At 35.6% G+C, this 19,533-nt stretch overlaps 2 protein-coding genes across 10 annotated transcripts; both read left to right on the plus strand.

Moving 5' to 3' along the window:
- Positions 1-1,111: 1,111 nt before the first annotated feature.
- On the plus strand, positions 1,112-6,818 carry LOC102597458 (luc7-like protein 3). 2 transcript variants are annotated; one of them, XM_006358194.2, is made up of 8 exons: positions 1,112-1,385; positions 1,553-1,681; positions 1,817-1,856; positions 5,375-5,450; positions 5,539-5,739; positions 5,840-6,052; positions 6,172-6,592; positions 6,775-6,818. In XM_006358194.2, the coding sequence occupies exons 1-7, from the start codon at positions 1,343-1,345 to the stop codon at positions 6,547-6,549; spliced, it is 1,080 nt and encodes a 359-aa protein (XP_006358256.1). In that variant the 5' UTR covers positions 1,112-1,342; the 3' UTR covers positions 6,550-6,592; positions 6,775-6,818. The 2 variants fall into 2 exon arrangements, with proteins under 2 accessions (XP_006358256.1, XP_006358255.1); XM_006358193.2 differs by lacking the exon at positions 6,775-6,818 and having other exon boundaries at positions 6,172-6,706.
- Positions 6,819-8,868: 2,050 nt separating this feature from the next.
- LOC102601868 (pentatricopeptide repeat-containing protein At5g62370) lies at positions 8,869-18,468 on the plus strand. 8 transcript variants are annotated; one of them, XM_015313860.1, is made up of 8 exons: positions 8,869-12,159; positions 12,294-12,375; positions 12,646-13,160; positions 14,132-14,196; positions 14,319-14,457; positions 15,887-16,201; positions 16,288-17,234; positions 17,353-17,550. In XM_015313860.1, exon 1 carries the CDS (start codon positions 9,071-9,073, stop codon positions 12,011-12,013), a length of 2,943 nt encoding a protein of 980 aa, XP_015169346.1. In that variant the 5' UTR covers positions 8,869-9,070; the 3' UTR covers positions 12,014-12,159; positions 12,294-12,375; positions 12,646-13,160; positions 14,132-14,196; positions 14,319-14,457; positions 15,887-16,201; positions 16,288-17,234; positions 17,353-17,550. The 8 variants fall into 8 exon arrangements, with proteins under 8 accessions (XP_015169346.1, XP_015169352.1, XP_015169348.1 ...); XM_015313866.1 differs by having other exon boundaries at positions 14,373-14,491; positions 16,288-18,468; XM_015313862.1 differs by having other exon boundaries at positions 14,121-14,196; positions 16,288-17,550.
- The last annotated feature ends 1,065 nt before the right edge of the window (positions 18,469-19,533 follow it).

Consider the following 19,533-nt stretch of genomic DNA (forward strand, 5'->3'; position numbering starts at 1 on the left):
TTGCAACCCCTTAATCATTACACTAAATCTAATCAAATTTGATCTTTTTCGACGAAGGGGTGTCAAGCGGGTAAAGATAACTCCGACCATGATAAAAGGATTCCACGTGTTCAAATGATGCGGCAATTTTAAGTCAAACTAATGACCTATCACAAGCCGCCAAGTGTTCAAAATGAGTTGTCTTAACCAATCACGAGCAACTTGAGCATATAACATTTATGATAAATTTGACGATACACATGAACTAATCAGACTAAGAGAAGAAAGTTCGTTCACACTTAAATTGCTCACTCCTTGTAACTATCAATTAAAGATCACATAACTTTCTATGAATTCAACAAACATTGGAGAAAATATCATCATCGACTACATGGTTCTTCAAATGAGTGGTCAATGGAGTTTTTCTGGAGATCAATCTGGAATGATGAAGCGCTACTCCACATTTCAAGCAATCAAAATACATCTCTATGAGGTATAAATAATTTTATAATTTGATTAGTATATTGAACACAAATCAGACAGAAGTTGCAATAAAATTATACTTAACAAAATTGATCAAAAGTTATTTTTTATTTTAATTGCAGTTGCTTTTTAGTATTTATTTGAATTCACATATTACAAGATCTATTTTTGAGATTGACGCTCCAAACAAGAATATTTTCATACCTAGAATTCAAACCCCAACCACATGCCCTTGGTTAGAGATGAAGGGATCCCAATCATCTCACAGCCCTAGTTGATATTTGATTTGTCTTTCAGTTGGTGTGCGATATCAACACTGAAGCTCGACTAGTTTAAACTCGCGTTGTATGACCCTTTATAAGGTTGACGTTTTTAGTTAAGAAAATATATGCAGAAGCCGAACTTAAAATTTCTTGATAAAGATGGAGAAATTTTTAGGTTTAAAACCTCTCGGTATGTTTACTTGATCAAATTCATTGCACGAGACTTGTCTAGTACATCTCCCCTATATGATAAATAATAAAGATTATAGAAAACAAATTTTATACGTGAATATCAGAAAAAAATCATGTATATCAACTTTAAATTGCAAATTTAAGAGTATATTTTCCCTAAATCTAAAATAGAAGGGGAGTAGTGTAATTTTTCAGTTGTAGTTGGAGGAGCAAAGTAGAAAATAATAAAAAGCAAGCAATCCCTATTAGGCCCTCCTCGGAGAAACATTACCTTTGTCCTCTGTCGGCTCCGACTTGTCATCAAACTCTACTCTGAAACCCTAATTTATACTCCCAACATACAAACGAAGAAGAATCACATCCAATTGTTTTAAAGTCTTTCAATTGATTGCAGTTAGCCCCAAGATTTTGCAGATTTTTCAGCCATGGACGCTCAGAGAGCTTTGTTGGATGAACTGATGGGCTCAGGTATGCTTTGTTCAACCTTAATTGAAGAAATCGGTGTCCCATAGAATGAGTTATTTTTGAATCATTTGTTTAGTTTTAAGCTTAGTTATCTTTGATTTACTGTGTAGAGTAGAGTTTATATACAGAAAAGTACCAATTTTGATATGTTATTATTTTTGAATATGTAGCTCGGAATTTAACTGAAGACGAGAGGAGAGGGTTCAAGGAAGTGAAATGGGATGACAAGGAGGTCTGTGCATACTATATGGTTCGATTTTGCCCCCACGATCTGTTCGTGAATACTCGTAGTGATTTGGGTCAGTTCCGAAATCCTAATCCTGTATTTGGTTGATGAAAGAAAAAAAAAAAGCTTTTGTTGTGTTTGAAAAAAATTGTTTCTTTAATCATGGATATGGTAATCCTGATTGTTTTTTACTTGTTGTTTTATACAGGACCCTGCTCGAAAATTCATGAAGCAAAGTTGAAGGAAAGGTAAGACTGAATCTCCCTGGGGCCTGCAAAGCTTGTTCATTTTTTCGTTCAAACTGAGATATATTTCAGGCCTTCATGCATAAGATTAGTTAGTTTTCCTTGCAACACTTCTTCCCCCAACCAAATTTTAAAAAGAACATTGATATACTGTTATTTGCCAGTACGACTTCTGAGGCTTCTACCTCTACTTTTCTACGCGAAGCACGTGATGAAATGGTTATTTGTTATATTAACTTAATTGGGTCAAATAAGTTCATCAAGACACAGGAATGAAAAAAAGTTACTCGATGTATCCGATTTTATATGTTACTACCATTATTGTAAGAGTTAAATGGTCTTTTGATTGACTACTATTTTTGTGAACATTTTCAAAATATTTTTAATCCTAAAAGTTTGTGCTTTATATTTCTTTTTATGTAGTTTCTACAAATGAAAGTTTTATTTTAAATAGAATTAGAGTAATTTATGAATTCACCTTGTCGAAGAAGAAGATTGTTTAACCCTATAGTCAAATCTTCTTCTTGTTTTTAGGATGAAAAGAGTAGTTTTTATTACGAAGTGTCTAAACATGATGGATGAAGAAATAAATGTTGAAAGCTTGAACTTCACTTGGTGGGTACTCCTGGCCAGGGGCGGATCTACATGGAGCATTCTGGGTGCTCGAGCACCCATTGACTCCGACAAGAAATTTCTATATCTATAGAGAAAATATGAAAAAATGGATAGAACAAATAAATAAGCACCCATTAAACAAAGAAAAGTAGTGGCTGCTTTGGTTCTGGCTTTAATGTTAAGGCGTGTAAGTGCCTACTAGTCACGAGTTCGAATCTCTCTAGCAGCATATTTTATGCACCTTTTCTTATTTCAATTAAAAAAATTCCGTTCTTTTTCTCTCCTTTTTATTTTTTGATTTTATGCAGTGTCATTTACCTTTTTAATCTTTTCTATTTTTAAAAACTTTTGGTCTCTTTTTCTTTAGTGTAACTTGTGCTTATAAGTTATTTTTGGTGATGATAAATTAATCGTTGTTTTATCATGTACTTTTCATTGATGTGCTCAAGTTGCTATACATTAATACTTTGTGATCACTAGCAATTTTATGTTAAATAAAGTGAGCATCCACGGCCTCCAAATCCTGGATCCGCCGCTGCTCCTGGCACCTCCAAACTTTTTAAGAAGGGTTGAGGAAATGGAACAATAGTGGGTGGCTGAGTGCTGCTTATCCCTAGTCTCGTGGACACTTTTTTGTAAGAGAGAAAGGAGACTGGGGTCTTTAACCATAGAGATACCACTTGTCTTAATTTACCAAGGTTGTTTACTGCCTAGTCTTGAAATTTTCTCCTAGCTGGAACTTTTTTATTCATGAATTAAGGTATTTCTTGCCTGTTAGGCTAAAACTTCTGGGAAGGCGAAAGTTTTTTTTATTTTTAAAAAATGCTTATTTTAGAGAATCGAGGTGCTTGGACAAGCTTTGAGGGAAAAATAAGTGTGTTTGAGTAATAACAGAAGTAGTTTTCCAGGAAGCTGGAAAAAAAAGTAGCTTCTCTACAGCAGCATTTTCTGAAAGCTTGGTCAAGCATAATTTGTTGCTCTAATATTGGCGAAATAATTTTTTTCAAATTGATTAGCCAAAGAGAAACTGCAACTCTCCAAAATTACTTTTTTGAAATGTACTTGTGATTTGTGAAGTACTTTTCAAAATAAGCAGATTTTGGTAGCTTGATCTAACAGACTATTCATTCAAAAGGCATCAAGGAGATGCAAATTACGAAAGACCAAAAGCACAGAATTGTCTGCCCCTTTACTATGTGTCAATCTAATACCAAGGAACTAACGAAGTCCAAAAAATGGTCAATGTAATTAGAGGGGTAATCTTAGTCCAACAAAAAAAAGTTAAGCAAACATCTAGAATGGTCCAGAGTTGAGATTCCATCAAACGTATCTGATTCCGTTTAGTCCACAAACACCAAAAAAATAACTGCTGGTATCATCACCCAGAGTTCTTGATGATCTTGTCAACTTCCCATAGGTTCCAGGCTTCCAGCTTGTATATGGTTCTCTAAGTTGGAACTCTTGAACTACAGTTCAGCCAGATGGTTCCAAGATGCTTGGAGCTTGATACTCTTCTCTTTTCTCAGTATGGTTCACATGGCTGGTGAAATCTACTGTCAATTGGCTGTCTGCCTGAAATTCATAGAGACCAAGTTCCTTTCTTAGATGATTGATTACCAAATTCTGATGCTACATTTAATGGATATGACTGTTATATGATATTTTGATTCAAAACAAATAATGTGAAGTTATGCTCTGCTACTTCCTTTAAAAGGATTGCTAGTTCTCAGAGCTTAACTTAATGAAGCTGCAAATTATGTACAGACAAACAAGATTTCAATCTTGTGGTAATTAGCATAAGCAGGTTGAACTTCTTGTACATCTAATTTCAGATTAGTTTTTTTGTGTGGTTACTGGTAAGATCATCATACCATAAGTTTTAAATTTTCATGTTAACAACCATAATCTGTGAGTTATGTTGGAATTATGATACTCGCATTACAGTAGCCGTACTTGAGCTGGAAAGAGTGAAATGAAAGCCTCAAAGCTAGTTTTTTTTGTAGGTAAGTGAGAGCAGCAGTTAGAATTCTTTAAGTGTTGAAAAGGTTCCTCATAGAGCTTGAACTTGTTCACGCTCATCAGTTAGCATACCTGAAAAGGATAGTACAATGGAAAGGTCAAAGACCAGTGCAAACTGATATAGCATTATATGAGTCCTGTATGACTAAATGAGCAGCATCCTTTAGGTTCCAATGTTATTTCTTGTTTGAAAGAGTAGTAATTTCCTTTAGGTTCCAGTGTATTGCCAATCTTAATGACTTCCTTGTTTGTTGTTCTGTATCAAGGACAATCAGCAAATCCAGCATTTTTTATTTTATGCTACAGCTTTGGTATTGATGCAGCTGCGTGTTTTGACTGCCGGCTCATCGTGAAGCATGACCTTGACATTTTACTTGACCACAAGGCATTTTGGCAGATTTTGATCACTGGTCTCCTTTATGATGGAAGTACCAGCTTATGCCACCTATATTATCAGTTGGTACTTCATCACAATTTCATCTCTTAGGGGTCGTTTGGTGCGAGGGATAAAAATAAATAGTCTTGGGATAAAAAAATAGTCGAGGGATAAAATTTTGGTGTCTTGTTTGGTTGCCGTGTTTAGGATAACTTATCCCACCATTTATACCATAGTGATGGGATAATTTATCCCATATACATGGTGGGATAAGTTATCTCAGGATAGCTAAACCTAGGATAATTATAACTTGTTCCCAACCAAACGACCCATTAAATCATTTGCTGGTGTACTAGTCTTCCCTGTTTGTATGGAGATCTTCTAGTGCTGTAGCTTGAGTGATTTTACCTGCCTCTCCAAAAGTCGCTTTATCTCATTTTTTTGTGCATTATGATTTCTCATTTGTGCACTACTATTTCATTGTTCTGAAAGTTTTTTGTTTCTTCTTCAGTTTTGAGAAATCTCCAAGACATGATTCTCATGTTCCCAAGTTTGAAGCAGAACTAGCCCATTTTTGTGAGAAATTGGTAGGTTATTGACTGACGAGTTTCACAGTGCTGTTTCAACGTGTTCTCTGAATAAATATGCCATATAGTTAATTTGTGGTTTTTATAGGTGATGGACTTGGATAAGAAAGTGAGGCGTGGTCGAGAACGCCTTGCTCAGGAGGTTGAAGTTCCTCCACCTCCTCCAATATCAGCAGAAAAATCTGAGCAGCTATCTGTCTTGGAGGAGAAGATTAAGAACTTGCTAGAACAAGTGGAGTCTCTTGGTGAAGCTGGGAAAGTTGATGAAGCTGAAGCTCTCATGAGAAAGGTTTGGCTGAGGGGCCTACTATTCATTTTTGTCTTGAATTTTGCAATATCGTGATGGCATAGTCTTCTGACAGTATCTGAACTTCTTGATATTTATGTAGGTGGAAATGCTTAACGTTGAAAAGACTGCCTTGACTCAGCAATCCCTGCAAAACAGTGCACTAATGATTGCACCAGAGAAAAAGATGGCTCTGTGCGAGACATGTGGTTCCTTTCTTGTCGCAAATGATGCTGCAGAGAGAACTCAGTCTCACGTCACTGGTAAGCAGCATGTTGGCTATGGGATGGTTCGAGATTTCTTATCCGAGTTCAAGGTATTTCTCACCAAATTTTCCTTTTTGTTTCCTTATAAAACCACAGAATGCAACTTTATTTTTCTGCCTTTTAGTTACAAATGATATTCTATGCAATGGACTGTAAATGTTGCTTCCAGGCTGCTAAAGAGAAGGCTAGGGAAGAGGAAAGGTTAGCCAGGGAGAAAGAAGCAGAAGAAAGGAAAAAGCTGAGGGAGAAAGAACATGATAGCAGACGACGAAGAAGTGACTCATCTGACAGGGACAAGCACAAAGATCGAGATCATGACAGGGAACAGGATCGTTACCGGGGAAGAGATCGTGACCCTGACAGGTCCCTTGACAGAAATGGCAGAGGAGGGCGTGATTTTGATAGGGGATCAGGTTGGAAACATGGGACTTCCAGAAATGGGAGAAACAGAAGCAGGGAGAGATACCGGGAACGTATTAGAAGCCGGTCACGGTCTCCTATTAGACATGGTTCCAAGAGGTCCAGGAGTCCAGTTCACAAGTACTAGAGGATTATAAAACGTAGATGTCTGAACTTTGAAATTTGAAGAGGTAGACTTTTTTATAACTCACCAAATTCATGAATGTATGTGTTGGAGTCCGAAGTGCCATTGTCATCATGTGAAAATGTTTTTTTGAGACTATATCATCTCTCTATCTTCACTATAATTAGCGGTAGGTATAACTTCATTGTCGTGACTCTTTAATGATCTATTTTGGTTTAACGTTGTCAGAGGTTCTGATCCCCGCTCATCTGGGGTCACCTATTCTCATGAAGTTAAAAAAACAGATTCATTAGTTATGCATGGATAATGCTGCTAGAGGGAGATCGTTGGATGGTTATTCCTTAAGTGAGGTAACAAATTTTATTAATTCCGGATTGCGGAATGAGTTGCTGACCATGGTTGGTTTAGTTCCTTTTATCTTTTGGTCATTCAGATGATAAAACAGAATCTTTTTCATTTGGTTATTCAGATGGCTCTAGTGTTAATTGTTATTGCATATTTGGCGTGTCAATGAGCTTATGAATATATATGAAAGGCTCCATGTAGTTTGTGTATCATCCGAGCTCTAATAGGTAACCCTCTATTTTGACTTACTTACCGTCCCTCTACCCCTTGTGTATAGAGCTGTATTCATGCAGGCACCATTGTGGACATAAGGCAGCTAATGATTCTAATGTGCAATCAACAACCGATCATTCAATAGGTAATAACTAAACACATGCATATTTGTCCACTTTGGGTTAGTACCTGCAGGCTTCATTCATGTATAGGTATCTACATAAGATGGGAATCTTCAGCTCTGACTAAGTTCTAGAAATGTCTGTCGGTGAAACTATGGAAACTGTGTCTAGACTAGATAGGCTAAGGTCCGTGCTGAGCACAAACCCAGTATGAGCATCTCCTTTGGAGTCCTTCAACAAGAGTAACGGAGATCAAGCATGAAGTTCAGCCTACTTCTTTTTTTTCAAGAGTTTTGGGCTAGAAAGCTCCTTTTTTTTTTGGAGGATTTTCGAGAAGACGGAGTTGGCTTAAATCTTCCAGAGCAATCCTTTTAAAGGTTTTGGAGCGTGAGTTTGCATGATCTAAACAAATAAATTTATATATATTGATTTATTTGAATAATATTTTATTATTATTGATTTGTTTGAATATTTTTTCTCTATTGTTAATTTTAGGTAAAAGTTTATAAATTTCGATGTTGAAAAACATTCTTTTGCTAAAGCAATTATTACAAGAACTGTTAACATAATTTTATAAGCAATTGATTGACAAATTTTAGATAAAAATAATAAAGTTCCAATAATAGAATTTGATTCAATAATCAATTTTCTTTTTAAGAAAATAATCAACACATAAATTTATTCTTGATTTTTAAAAGGAAAAATTAGCTTAGCCATAACTTTAGGTGTTACATACGCAGTTTTTTATTTTTTAATACCTTGTGAAGAAATAGTCACAACATAATAAATAAAATATTTTGGCGAATTTTTTTTTGGGCAAAAGTTATTTTTATATTTAGGTTTACCCAACAATCTCAAGAGCTGGTGATTCCTCCCACACTATGTCACTGAAGAATTAACTTTACCCTTCGCGAGAATATCTAATAAACTTGTTAAAACAGAATCCTTGGAGCGTTACGTGATTTTTCAATATTTATTCATTGTTGCTTATCATAACATATTTCGTTTGGTTTTTAAAATGCTCTATTAGTTTGTTTCAAACCACCATTTGGAGTTTGAAAAATGTTTTCCAATTTTTCTGTGCTTGATTGATCAAAATTCTTGAAAAAATATTATCCTTAAAAATAAGGAAAATGACTTTCATAGTAAAAATAGAAAAACAAAATGCATGCAACAAATGTGCAAATGTTTACAATATATATGTATACAAATTTAGATTGCAAGAAAATTCAACAATCAGTACTATATACATTAGGTGTATCAACTCAAATTGCGGTACTCCCTCTGTCCCAAAACACTCAGTATTACATTCAAATTCATCCACGTATATCATAATTATTCACCATCATACTTGTCAACAACTATATTGATGATTAATTGATAGAAATTTCAATAAGCAAAAGTATATCAAGTCATGAGGTATTTAAAAATTCGAAATCAACAGAATTGTAGAATATTCAAACAATCTACAAAGATATAAACATCATTATTCAATCAATAAAAGATAGAGACAGTAAATAAATTCGAAATGGAGTTTAATTATTTGGATTGGGGTTTCGAGTTAACTTAAATTTCACCCTTAAAAAACAGTTGCTGAATGGAGTAAGTTTTTTCTTTTAGCTTACAAATTTAACCAATTGATTTAAAAGAGTGACCTAAAACAAGGCATTTGTGCAGAGGGCACCGGTTTGAATAATTTGCTGCCCCGCAGACAAAAGGAAGACTGACATTGAAGAGGCTGTTAGCTCTCTCTCTACCGTCATATATATGCTCAAAAATACAATCATAAGGACCTGCCGCCGGTGGTCCTCTCAGTTCCTGACAACGCCATTCTCCACTCTAGAATGACCAAGCATAGACTTGGACTGCACACTCGCTCGTGCTTCCATCTCTCAAGAACAAAGAGACCTTTAACTACTTCCCCTTTACCTTCGGAAGCAATATCATGTGTTCACACTTCCCCAGTTAATCACAAGACCTTGTGTTTTTCACTTGCAGACAATTTAATAGTTCGTGGGTTGTTCGATTCAGCTGAGAAAGTAATTCGGAGAATCATCAAGCATTCCTCATCAGTTTCTGAAGCTATCTCTGCTGTTGAATTTTCTATTTCTCGTGGAGTTGAGCCTGATGCAACTAGCTATGCTTTTCTCTTTCGGCAACTTGTGACATCTAGAGAAACCCTGAAGGCTGAGGCTCTCTATGTAGATTGCATTTTGAACAGAGGTATTGAGCCGAATCATTCTGTATTGAATTCCATGGCGATTTGTTATTGTAATTTGGGTAAATTGGAGGAAGCTAAGTTGCTTTTTGATAAACTTGTGGATAAGAAGTTGTTGCCTTGTAGTAGCACGTGTAATGAGCTTATTAAGGGATTTTGTGGCCAAGATAGAATCTTGGATGGATTTGATGTTTTTGTTGAAGCTATTAATTCAGAGGTATTACTGGCTTTCAGTTGTTACAATAAGTTAGTGGATGGTTTGTGCTTCCGTGGGTACTTAGATGAAGCACTCTATGTGTTTGACGAAATGTGTGATAGAGGGGTACCACCCACAGTTCATTTGTTTAAAACATTGATTCTTTCGTTGTCTAAGAGAGGCAGAGTTGAGGAAGCGCAATTGTTGAGCATGGATATGGAATCTTATGGTTTTGTTTTGGATAAAGTAATGTACACGACTCTCATCAACGGTTATTCCAAGATCCAGAAAATGAAAACGGCTATGATGTTATTTCTCAGAATGCGTAAGTTAGGCTGTGAACCGGATAAGTATACTTACAACACGCTGATCAATGGGTTTATAAACTTGGGCATGTTCGACAAGGGTTGGATGCTGAATCAGCAGATGGTTGAATTTGGATTAGAACCTGATGCGGTAAGTTACCAAATCATGATTGCCAAGTATTGCAAGGACCATAAAGTTGATTGCGCATTGACGCTATTGAATGACATTAATCAGTGCAACGTTCCTCCCAGTGTTCACTCTTATACTGCTTTGATCTCTGCACTTTATAAAGAGAATCGGTTAGCTGAAGTAGATGACTTATACAGGAAGATGTTGTACACTGGATTGGTTCCTGACCATGTTCTGTTTTTTACCTTGATCAGCAATCATCCAAGAGGGTCAGAGATTAGTCTAGCATGCACATTTTTGCGGGCTATTGCCAAGAACGGTTGTGGTATTGACCTCTCTTACATCCCTAGCCCTACCAGTCGTAAAGTTACTACAGATATCATGCTTGATATTGATCGTCTCTTGGGAGAAATTGTGGCAAGAAACTTACCTCTGGCTAGTGTTGCTTTCAATATATATATGATTGCTTTGTGTCTAGGAGGAGAACTTGATTCTGCTCAGCTTTGCATGGATAAGATGTCAAGCCTTTCTCTTCAGCCTTCACTGTCAGCTTATAATTCCATGATCAAGTGCCTTTACCAAAAGGGACTACATGAGGATGCCAAGTTCCTTGTTGAAGTTATGCAAGATCAAGGTCAAGTTCCAAATCAAGCAACATTCTTGATTATGGTAAATGAATACTGTAAACAGGGTGACATACAATCAGCATTAGAAGTTTTGGACCAAATGGAAGAGAGTGGATTGAAGCCTAGTGTTGCTATATATGACTCCGTCATTGGGTGTTTGGGTAGAGAAAAGAGAATAGACGAGGCCCTTGGAGTTTTCCGGAGAATGCTCGAGGCTGGAATTTATCCTGATAAAATTTTGTTTGTGACAATGATTAATGCTCTATCAAGAAATGGGCAAGCTATTCAGGCCCATGAGCTCTTCATTACAATGTTGGAAGATGGAGTTCAACCAAGCCACTATGCTTATACTGCTCTTATAAATGGGTTGGTTAAGAAAAACATGATAGAAAAGGGCTGTGTATACCTCAAGCAAATGATAGAAGAGGGTTTCATGCCAAATACTGTTCTTTATACTTCTCTTATAAAACAATTCTTAAGGAAGAGACAGTTTGAATTCGCACTTAAGTTGGTTGATTTGATGGAAAGAAGTGAGATTGAGCGAGACTTGGTAACTTATATTACTTTGGTCAGTGGCGTTTCTAGAAATATTAGGTCAGTCGATGGGAAAGGGCTTGTTCCACAGAGACGGTATGAAGAATCTAAGGAAATGTTGTTCCGCCTACTTCATCAGAGTGCTATGTTGCCTAAGGAAAAATGTTTGAAAATCTCAGTTAGCTCTCAGGAACAAATAAAATTTCTTGCACTTCGGCTGATAAATAAAGTGAAGGCCACTCCCCTAATGCCAAATTTGTACTTATATAATGGCATAATTTCTGGGTTTTGTTGGGCAGAGAGTATGGAAGATGCATACAAGCACCTTCATACGATGCAAAATGAAGGCATCCAACCAAATCAAGTTACTTTTACTATTCTAATTGATGGGCATTTCCGAAGTGGTGAAATTAATTGTGCTGTTAGTCTTTTCAACAGAATGAATGCACAGGGTTGTCCTCCAGATAACATCGTCTACAACACTTTAATTAGAGGTCTATGCAGGCACGGAAGGCTCGTGGATGCTCTATCACTCTCATACACTATGCTCAAAAAAGGATTGGCCCCTTCTAAGGCATCATATGAAAGTCTTCTCAGTTCTCTTTGTGCTAGTAATTGGAGAGTTCATGCACTGAAGATATGTCACGATATGCTTGCCAATAAATATGTCCCTTGTGGCCATAATCTTAAATTGTTGATTTGTATACTGGGTGAAGAAAATAAGTGGCACGAAGCTCGTTTTATGTATGATTTGCTTCTTAAGAAAGAAAATTTATGATGAACACAAGCTTAGAGGCTGGGTATGATCTCTCTGATATTGTTGGGCTTCCTTCCCTTGTCCGTGTGTATCAACAGAATATGGACTTTTGTATGGAGCTGCACATTGTAGCTTGTGTCCACTCAGAATTCCATTTGTTATTTGTTGTAAGCCACCGGCTCTCTGTATTTCTTAACTCTATTTTTTTGCGTACAGTTCTAGTTAGTATATTATTCTCTGATGACCTATTGACCTGGAGATTCTCAGGTGTACATAATCCTATTTGTTATTCCTTTTTCAGGAATATGATAAGCGGCTCCTATGTACTGGTCGTGTCTAATTTTTGAGGTGATTGTATGCTATGCGCAGTTGACAACCTTTAGGTAATCCTGGATATGTGTGTTCTCCTAATTATTCATGTTTAGATTTTTGGATAAACTACATAGGTACCCAAATAGGTTAACACAAGTTAGTGGATCAATTCTGCCATTGGGAAGAAGACTAGATACTGAACAAAATGTAAATCTTATAGAGGGTATATTGAATGCTTAATTAATTTGATTTGTTTTTCTTTTTGAAAAGAGGAGTCTCCTTATCTTATTTTCATCATTTTCAGTTGTCACGTTTATTTTTTTCCTGATCCTGAATTGCAGCAGAGCTCTACGAGTTCAGAGGCAACAGAAAAAGAAGTGTCAATCTCAGATGAAAGAGTTGGCATCCATTTGTCAGTAAATAAAGAATCCTCTGGATGGTATGTGCTTTACAAACTCATTGTTGGAGGCCTCATATTTGACAGAAAGCCAGAAGCAGTATCTAGAGACAAGTGCTGCTTGTGGGAGGCAGATGTCTAAGATCACTTGAATGTTGCTGTGGAAAACATTGAGGATGGTTCGCTGACCATTGAGAAAGAAGAATTTTTCTTGGGAGTGTAATAGAATGCTGTTGTTGGCCAAGGTGATGTTATTGCTCACTGAATGTATTATCCGGAATATTTCAGAGGAAATTAAGCCATTAATAGTCTATGGCAACCAAGTGAAAATCAACAGGTCCTGTCAGACTTGTTGCTGGACATCTTACTGTATGCACCATCACCTGACAGTGAATATCCAACTTCGATAAAGTATAAGCAAATATTTGAAGAAATAACTGTGTGGACTACTGAATTCTGGTACATTCTGTAATTTTCTCTTCCTTTTTTTTGTTTAATTTAATTGCTCCGCTGGCAGATGAGTTATTAGTTATATTAACATGTTAGTTTCACGTGTGGTCACTAAACTTTTAACCCCTGTATTTGTATAGTTATAAACTGTTTTTTAATGTTATGGTGGAACGGCAATAATTTTTGTCATGGACAAGTTAAAAATCGCTCCAGATTGAAAAACCTAGTCTTCTTCCCACACCTACGCATTTTTTTTATTTTTTTTTCTTATTTCATTTTTTATTTTCATTTTTATTTTATTGGATTTTATTATTTTCTTAACGATTCCGTTTGTTGGATTGGAAAATAAGGTCAAATGTGTGTTAGTATATAGCATCAAGAGCGTGATTGACTCCAACTATTAACAGAGTGTATTGTCAATTTTTTGTTGAATGGCTCTCAAATTGAGAGCCTTGCCATTAAATAGAGAGTAGACAAATTACATCCCTAAAGATCCGTTATTCCTATCCCTAAATATCAGCTATTTTATCCCTCTAAATCTGCTTTTATTATCCCTCCAAATCTGCTATTCTATCACAATATTTATTCTCTTTGATTACTACAACAAATCTCTATGATTACACTTATATACAACACTATATAGTTACGTTAATAATACTATTTATCCACTATTAATTCATGATCTATGAGCTGTCCATCATGCTAACACACATATCTAGACCATTTCGCGGAGTTTAGGGGCATTTGACCCTCTACCCTAGTTTGAAAATATATGGTTATGACAAGCTGGAATTTTTATAGCTGGCTCAAGATTACATATAGACATTAAGGTACATAATGATTTGGAAAGATACATAATGATCCAAAAACCTTGGACTTGTGTCACTTATTTGTCTTGGTTTTCACATTGATAAACAAACTTGTTTGTTGTATGTCAATTTGTCTTTGACCTTCCTTTTTCTTTTTGAGGTGGTGTGCAGAGAATAATCACATTATCTTCTCAGATGCCCACCAGCTGATTAGGCTAAATTCATGAAAATACAAGGTAACTCAATGCCTATCATCTGCGTCAAGTTTTTTATTTTTTTGATGTACTTGTTTCCAAATTTCCTTGTCACTGAATTGCATTTCCTTTTTTATTACTGAGACAAGTGTTTCATCTCTTAGACAAACAGTTCATATAGCAGTGAACTGATCCGAACAAATGCGTTCTGTTGATAGTATTCAGAGGCTTCTATAGAGCTGTGCAAAGAGATGAATCTGAAGGTTGTTGATCTTTGGACTACAATTCAGAAAAGAGAAGATGGTTGGTTGCTTGCTTTACATAAGTTCAGTTAACCGTGAGTTGCATGTTTGTATCTCTACCAGATTGAGAACATTTGCAATCATCTTATCTGTATCATTTCTTTATTATTGAGCCATGTCATATTTATAGGATACTTCTAGCTCAGTGTTAGTTCGTTTTACACCTTTTTGCTTGTTCTTGTATTATCTTGATGCAACGGTTAATGCTGAATTTGGCCCCTTGTTTTCTATCATTTATCTTTGAAGCTTTCAATGAGCAAAATGATATGTTGTGGATTTTTCTGTTTTAAGGGCAGCCATGCTTTTTTGGGTTTAGATGCTATTGCTTCTCTTTTTCTGATGTGTGATCTTCAGCTGTCAAGTAGTGCTGCTTTTGATTTTATTTTTATGCTGTTGCTGCTCCTTTTTGGGTATGGTTGCTTATGGCTGTAATTACTTCTCTCGGTGGGACTTCTTTTGTTGCTTTTATGGTTGATTACAGAATTGCTGATGGTTACCAGAAGATGAAGTGAAATGCTACTACTGCTGTCATATGAAGTGAAACTTCCTATTTTGGTGTTTGATTCTTTTGTGAAGAAATCTTTGTTAGTGTAAAAACGTATTTAAGCTAAATTTATGTTTCTAATTGGTGTATTAATGTGCATCTATAGCATAAAAAGTTTCTTTAAGCTTACATTTGGTTGATTGGTGTAATTATTCCAAAGTATTTTGTATCAGTAAAAATATTCCAATATTTTGAATCTATAGTGTACTCCCTCTGTCCCAATTTATATCAATTTATATGACTGACTTTCCTTTTTAGTCGATTCCAAAAAGAATAACACATTTATATATTTAGTAACAATTTAACTTTAAAATGCCTATTTTATCCTTGATGGAAATGATTTATAGCTAACTACACAAACATCTATGACTTATTTTAGACTACAGGCTTCAAAAGTCTTTTTCTTACTTAAACTCCTTGCCAAACCAAACAACATCACATAAATTGGGACTCCCTTTTTGTTAGAGTTTCATATTAATAAGGAGAAATGTGTTTTCAAACTCTATATCAACCAGGATGATCAAATGTCTAAATGGGCAATTAGCGAAGAGAAATTTTACCCTTAAATGTGTGGTCATTGAAAGTTCACACAATTAGTTTAAGGAAACAGCCATCAAAAAGTTTATAATGACTGGATAACATTAACATTTACTGAAGCAAAAGCAGGGCTTTTTGCGACCGGTGACAATTACATTTTTTCAGTCTTAATTGATTGATATCGATCAGATCTGGACTTCACGTGACTGAATGTCCGTTCGTTAAAAGTTTTTTTTCTTGTAGTTTTATATGTTGTAACAATGAAAGAAAGCTGCTTCCTTTTTTAATGGTCCCTGTATTTATCTTACTCGTGGTAATGTGATGTGGTTGACTTTTTGGCATTAAACAGGTCATGGAGCGGGAGAAAGTGCACTTCATGAACAAGCTGTTACCTTGTAATAGAATTTTATTTGTTTTTCTTCATCTTCCAATCAGTTTGCTGCGAACGTATCCACAGACCACAGAAACACCTCTACATTGATGCTAATGTTTTAAAGAGTGAGTTAGAGCCTAGAGGAAGGTGCAAGTTGTGGTATTTATGGCCTCTGAAAGTGCTATAGATAAGACACGTGCCACCAATGCCATTCCCGTTTGGCACAATCCGAGCGCTGTAGTTGAACACAGCAGCTGAAAGGAAAATCTCAGCAGGTGGCATTCCCAAAACGTGAGTAGCAGGTTTATTTTCCTCATCAAAATGGATCCAGTTTCTGAAACTGTAATGATTTTGAATGACCTATTATTGCATCCCAGGTCCTAGTAGCTGTGGTGGACTGTGCTGAAAATGTATGATTTAGCTGGACTTTATGTCGCTCCTTTACTTTGGAACGAAGGAAATAGAACCTTCTTTGGGAGAGAAAATAATCTTGTGTAGATGAAAGTCTGGTGTCTGTTCCTAGTCAATTTGGTGCACCAATTAGGTTCCTGCTAACATAGGCAACATTTGAGACCAATGAGTTCTCTACTTTTTGTAAACCAGTTGTATACTAAACTGGATATTGAATCCCTCAACATCAATAAACAACCTTTTGTGGCGTTGAGGTTTGCTTTCTCCAAATAACTTAGTTTATAAATTTTTAGAGCATGATTTGCAGTTTGAGGTATGCATAATCCCATTAAGTTATTTTTTTTACCTCTGAGAAAGATTAATGTTGTTTGCTTCCCTCTGGCTTTCCTTGATTAGTCTCTTGCTGAAATGGGTTTTAAAGAAAACCTTTTGATGGTGATACTATCAAATTATTCTTTCCGTGTTATGTAGTCTTAATCTGGAAACCGAGCTTAAGCACACCAGATTTTCCTCCTCATCTAATTAATTTATGTTAGATTTTCATGATAAGTGGTATCTATGATGTGATATTTTCTGCAGTGTGTTTCTCATTTATATAAAAGACTTCTTGGTTGTGGTCCATGCCTGTTAGTTCACTACCAGCACCCTCTTCTTGTCAAGGGAGTTTCCTAATTACTGCATTCATGTTTCACATCAATGAATGCATCATTGTCATAAATAGGTTCCTGAGAAATCTTCCCAAAAATTGCAAAATTGTTGTGGTTTTTTTTGTCTGACTATCTTAAGTCCTAAAGTTGAAGAACACAATGGCTCGATTTCTTTCCTCCGCCTTTTATTGCAGGAAAAGGACATTACTTTCGTGAAGGCCTAAAAACTATGATTAAAGGATGCTTTCTCACATGGGGAATACGAGGTAAACTCATTGCTGCTTTTATGTTCTTTTATTTGTAAAAATAAGCTTAGATAAAATGCAATTTTTCCTTGTGCCAAGTATAAAATCAAATTTGTTCGTCTTGTTTGCTTGTGAACAGGTCTAGATTTTGATCTAAAACTCACTTTTGAGAGAATATGTATGTACTTGCTGTTCTATTAACTTTTGCATATGGAAGGATAATGAGATTAATATTTGTATCATAAATTTCACACGCTTAGTCTTTTATTTTGGCATTAACTATATAATAACGTTTGGAGGACGGAGAAGGTTCTTCTGGGATTTACTAAATTTTGAGTGACCAAATTCTCATTTATCACTTTATGTTCTTCCCAGCAGTTCATTGGTTGCTTTGCGGTACCACTCATCTGTTCCTTCGCTTCCCCCAACATTCTCTTGTCTTTCTTCTACTCTCTTTTTTGTTATTCTGCTTTCTCTCTTCTAATAATTGCCGTATCTGTTGGGTTTCTTTTCTTGTCTTTACCTTATCTGTCTTTTTAAGATGAGCTCTTGTTTCTCTGCCTCTCTGGTTGTCTATTTTGTAATCCTTTTTATATCAATGTATCTGTGACTAATTTTGTAATGTATAAAATTCGATTGTATTTTTTCTCTAAGCTACTGGAATACAAATGTTAGCTCAAGTTTTACAAACCTTGGTTTTCTTTCTGAAATTGGATATCTCTGCTTTCCTCATGTTCCCTGTATCTTCTTCCTGAGATTTTTCCTTTTTTCTTTGTTTTACTACCCTTCTCTGGATCATGCATGTTCTGATTTATCCAAAACCCTTGTTTCTCTGGACCATGCATGTTCTGATTTGTCCAAAACTCTTGTAGCCAATAGCTTGGCCTTGTCCTTTAGTCGGAGCGCAGATTCTATCTTTGTTTCCACTTGCTACAGGAGCTGTTCATCTAAACTCTCCGGTGAAAGGAATGTAGGAATCTCATGAAGAGAGATGTGTGTCATTTGTGTTAAGAAAGAGAAATCATTGGGAAGGGTTGAGTAATTCATCCCTTCGACTGAAGATATCAATAGAATTTTGCAATTCATGGAAGATTAATTACTATGAAAAAATAAGAATGTGTTCTAGTAGTACTTTAATTACTTCATTAAGCAGAAGAAACAAGGGAAACACTTGTAAGATAATAGATTCTGATATGACTTTCTTAAATTTTAGCCTTTTATGAATTATAATAAAGTGCAGAGGTGAATTATTTTACATAGTAGTGATCTAATGTTCTTTGGTATATAAGATAGCAAAAAAAAACTTTGAGGGATGTATTTTATTATGTCATCAATGTCTTGAGCAGTGACATTGCAGAAGAGTCATAACATAAAGTAGACAAAGGCAAACAAAGTCATTATGTCCTTTGTTATGTCTAGCAACCTTTTAAATATTTGTTTATTTCCCCGTTTCAAAATTTTGACCAAGCTGTTGTGCATCTTCTTTCACTTGAGTGCAAGTTTACCATTGATTCCCATGGAATGTTTATGGTGTTTCAGGTTGTCATTATAAAAAAACCAAAGTCGTTTGGTTGGGAACAAGTTATCCCAGGATAACTTGTCCCACTATGTAAATGGGATAACTTATCCCATCACTAGGATATAAATGGTGGGATAAGTTATCCCAAACATGACAATCAAACAAGACGCCAAATTTTTATCTCAGGACTATTTTTTATTCCAGGACTATTTATTCTTATCCCTTACCCCAAACGACCCTTTAGTGTTGAGCATGATGCGCTCTTTGGGTCGCATTATCGCCTGATTGATTAGACGAAGTCTGCGGTCAGGGACTTGTTACGTTGCTCAGCTCAATCAGTAATATGAGATGTGGTCTGTAAAACATCTCATTTGCTTCTCTTTATTAGCCGTTGAATGACTTATTGACTATTCTTCACCAACTATTAAGAACTGCCTTTCCTTTCGAACTGAACTATCATGACTTTCGCTAACTGATAAATCGAAAATTGATAACAAATATCTTATTAATTTGGTTATCGATTTAGCATATTTAAAAATCAAAAACTAATACATCAAAACAATAAAACTTAAAATCGAATTGAACCAAGCGATACACAATGTCTTAAGCTTAACATATGATTCCTACACTTGGCTCATAATGTTATAAACTCCACTGGCTTTTTATGAGAAAACCTGTTGGTGAGTGTTATTTCCTAATCATATTAAGAAAGAGAAATGCATAATTCTTGGCTTTAAATGCCAATTTTTGGTCTGTTGACTCTTAGAAATTATTAATTAGCTTACATTATGAATTTATGAT

The sequence above is a fragment of the Solanum tuberosum genome, unplaced genomic scaffold (assembly GCF_000226075.1).
Source record: "Solanum tuberosum cultivar DM 1-3 516 R44 unplaced genomic scaffold, SolTub_3.0 scf00271, whole genome shotgun sequence".
Taxonomy (NCBI): domain Eukaryota; kingdom Viridiplantae; phylum Streptophyta; class Magnoliopsida; order Solanales; family Solanaceae; genus Solanum; species Solanum tuberosum.

Excerpts from the sequence above, each read along its gene's own strand:
- LOC102597458 (XM_006358194.2), top strand. The coding sequence starts at position 1,343 with ATGGACGCTCAGAGAGCTTTGTTGGATGAACTGATGGGCTCAG. Across the intron at positions 1,386-1,552 it reads GGATGAACTGATGGGCTCAG|CTCGGAATTTAACTGAAGAC; the intron begins GTATGCTTTGTT and ends TTGAATATGTAG. Across the intron at positions 5,740-5,839 it reads CTGAAGCTCTCATGAGAAAG|GTGGAAATGCTTAACGTTGA; the intron begins GTTTGGCTGAGG and ends ATATTTATGTAG.
- LOC102601868 (XM_015313866.1), top strand. The coding sequence starts at position 9,071 with ATGACCAAGCATAGACTTGGACTGCACACTCGCTCGTGCTTCCATCTC.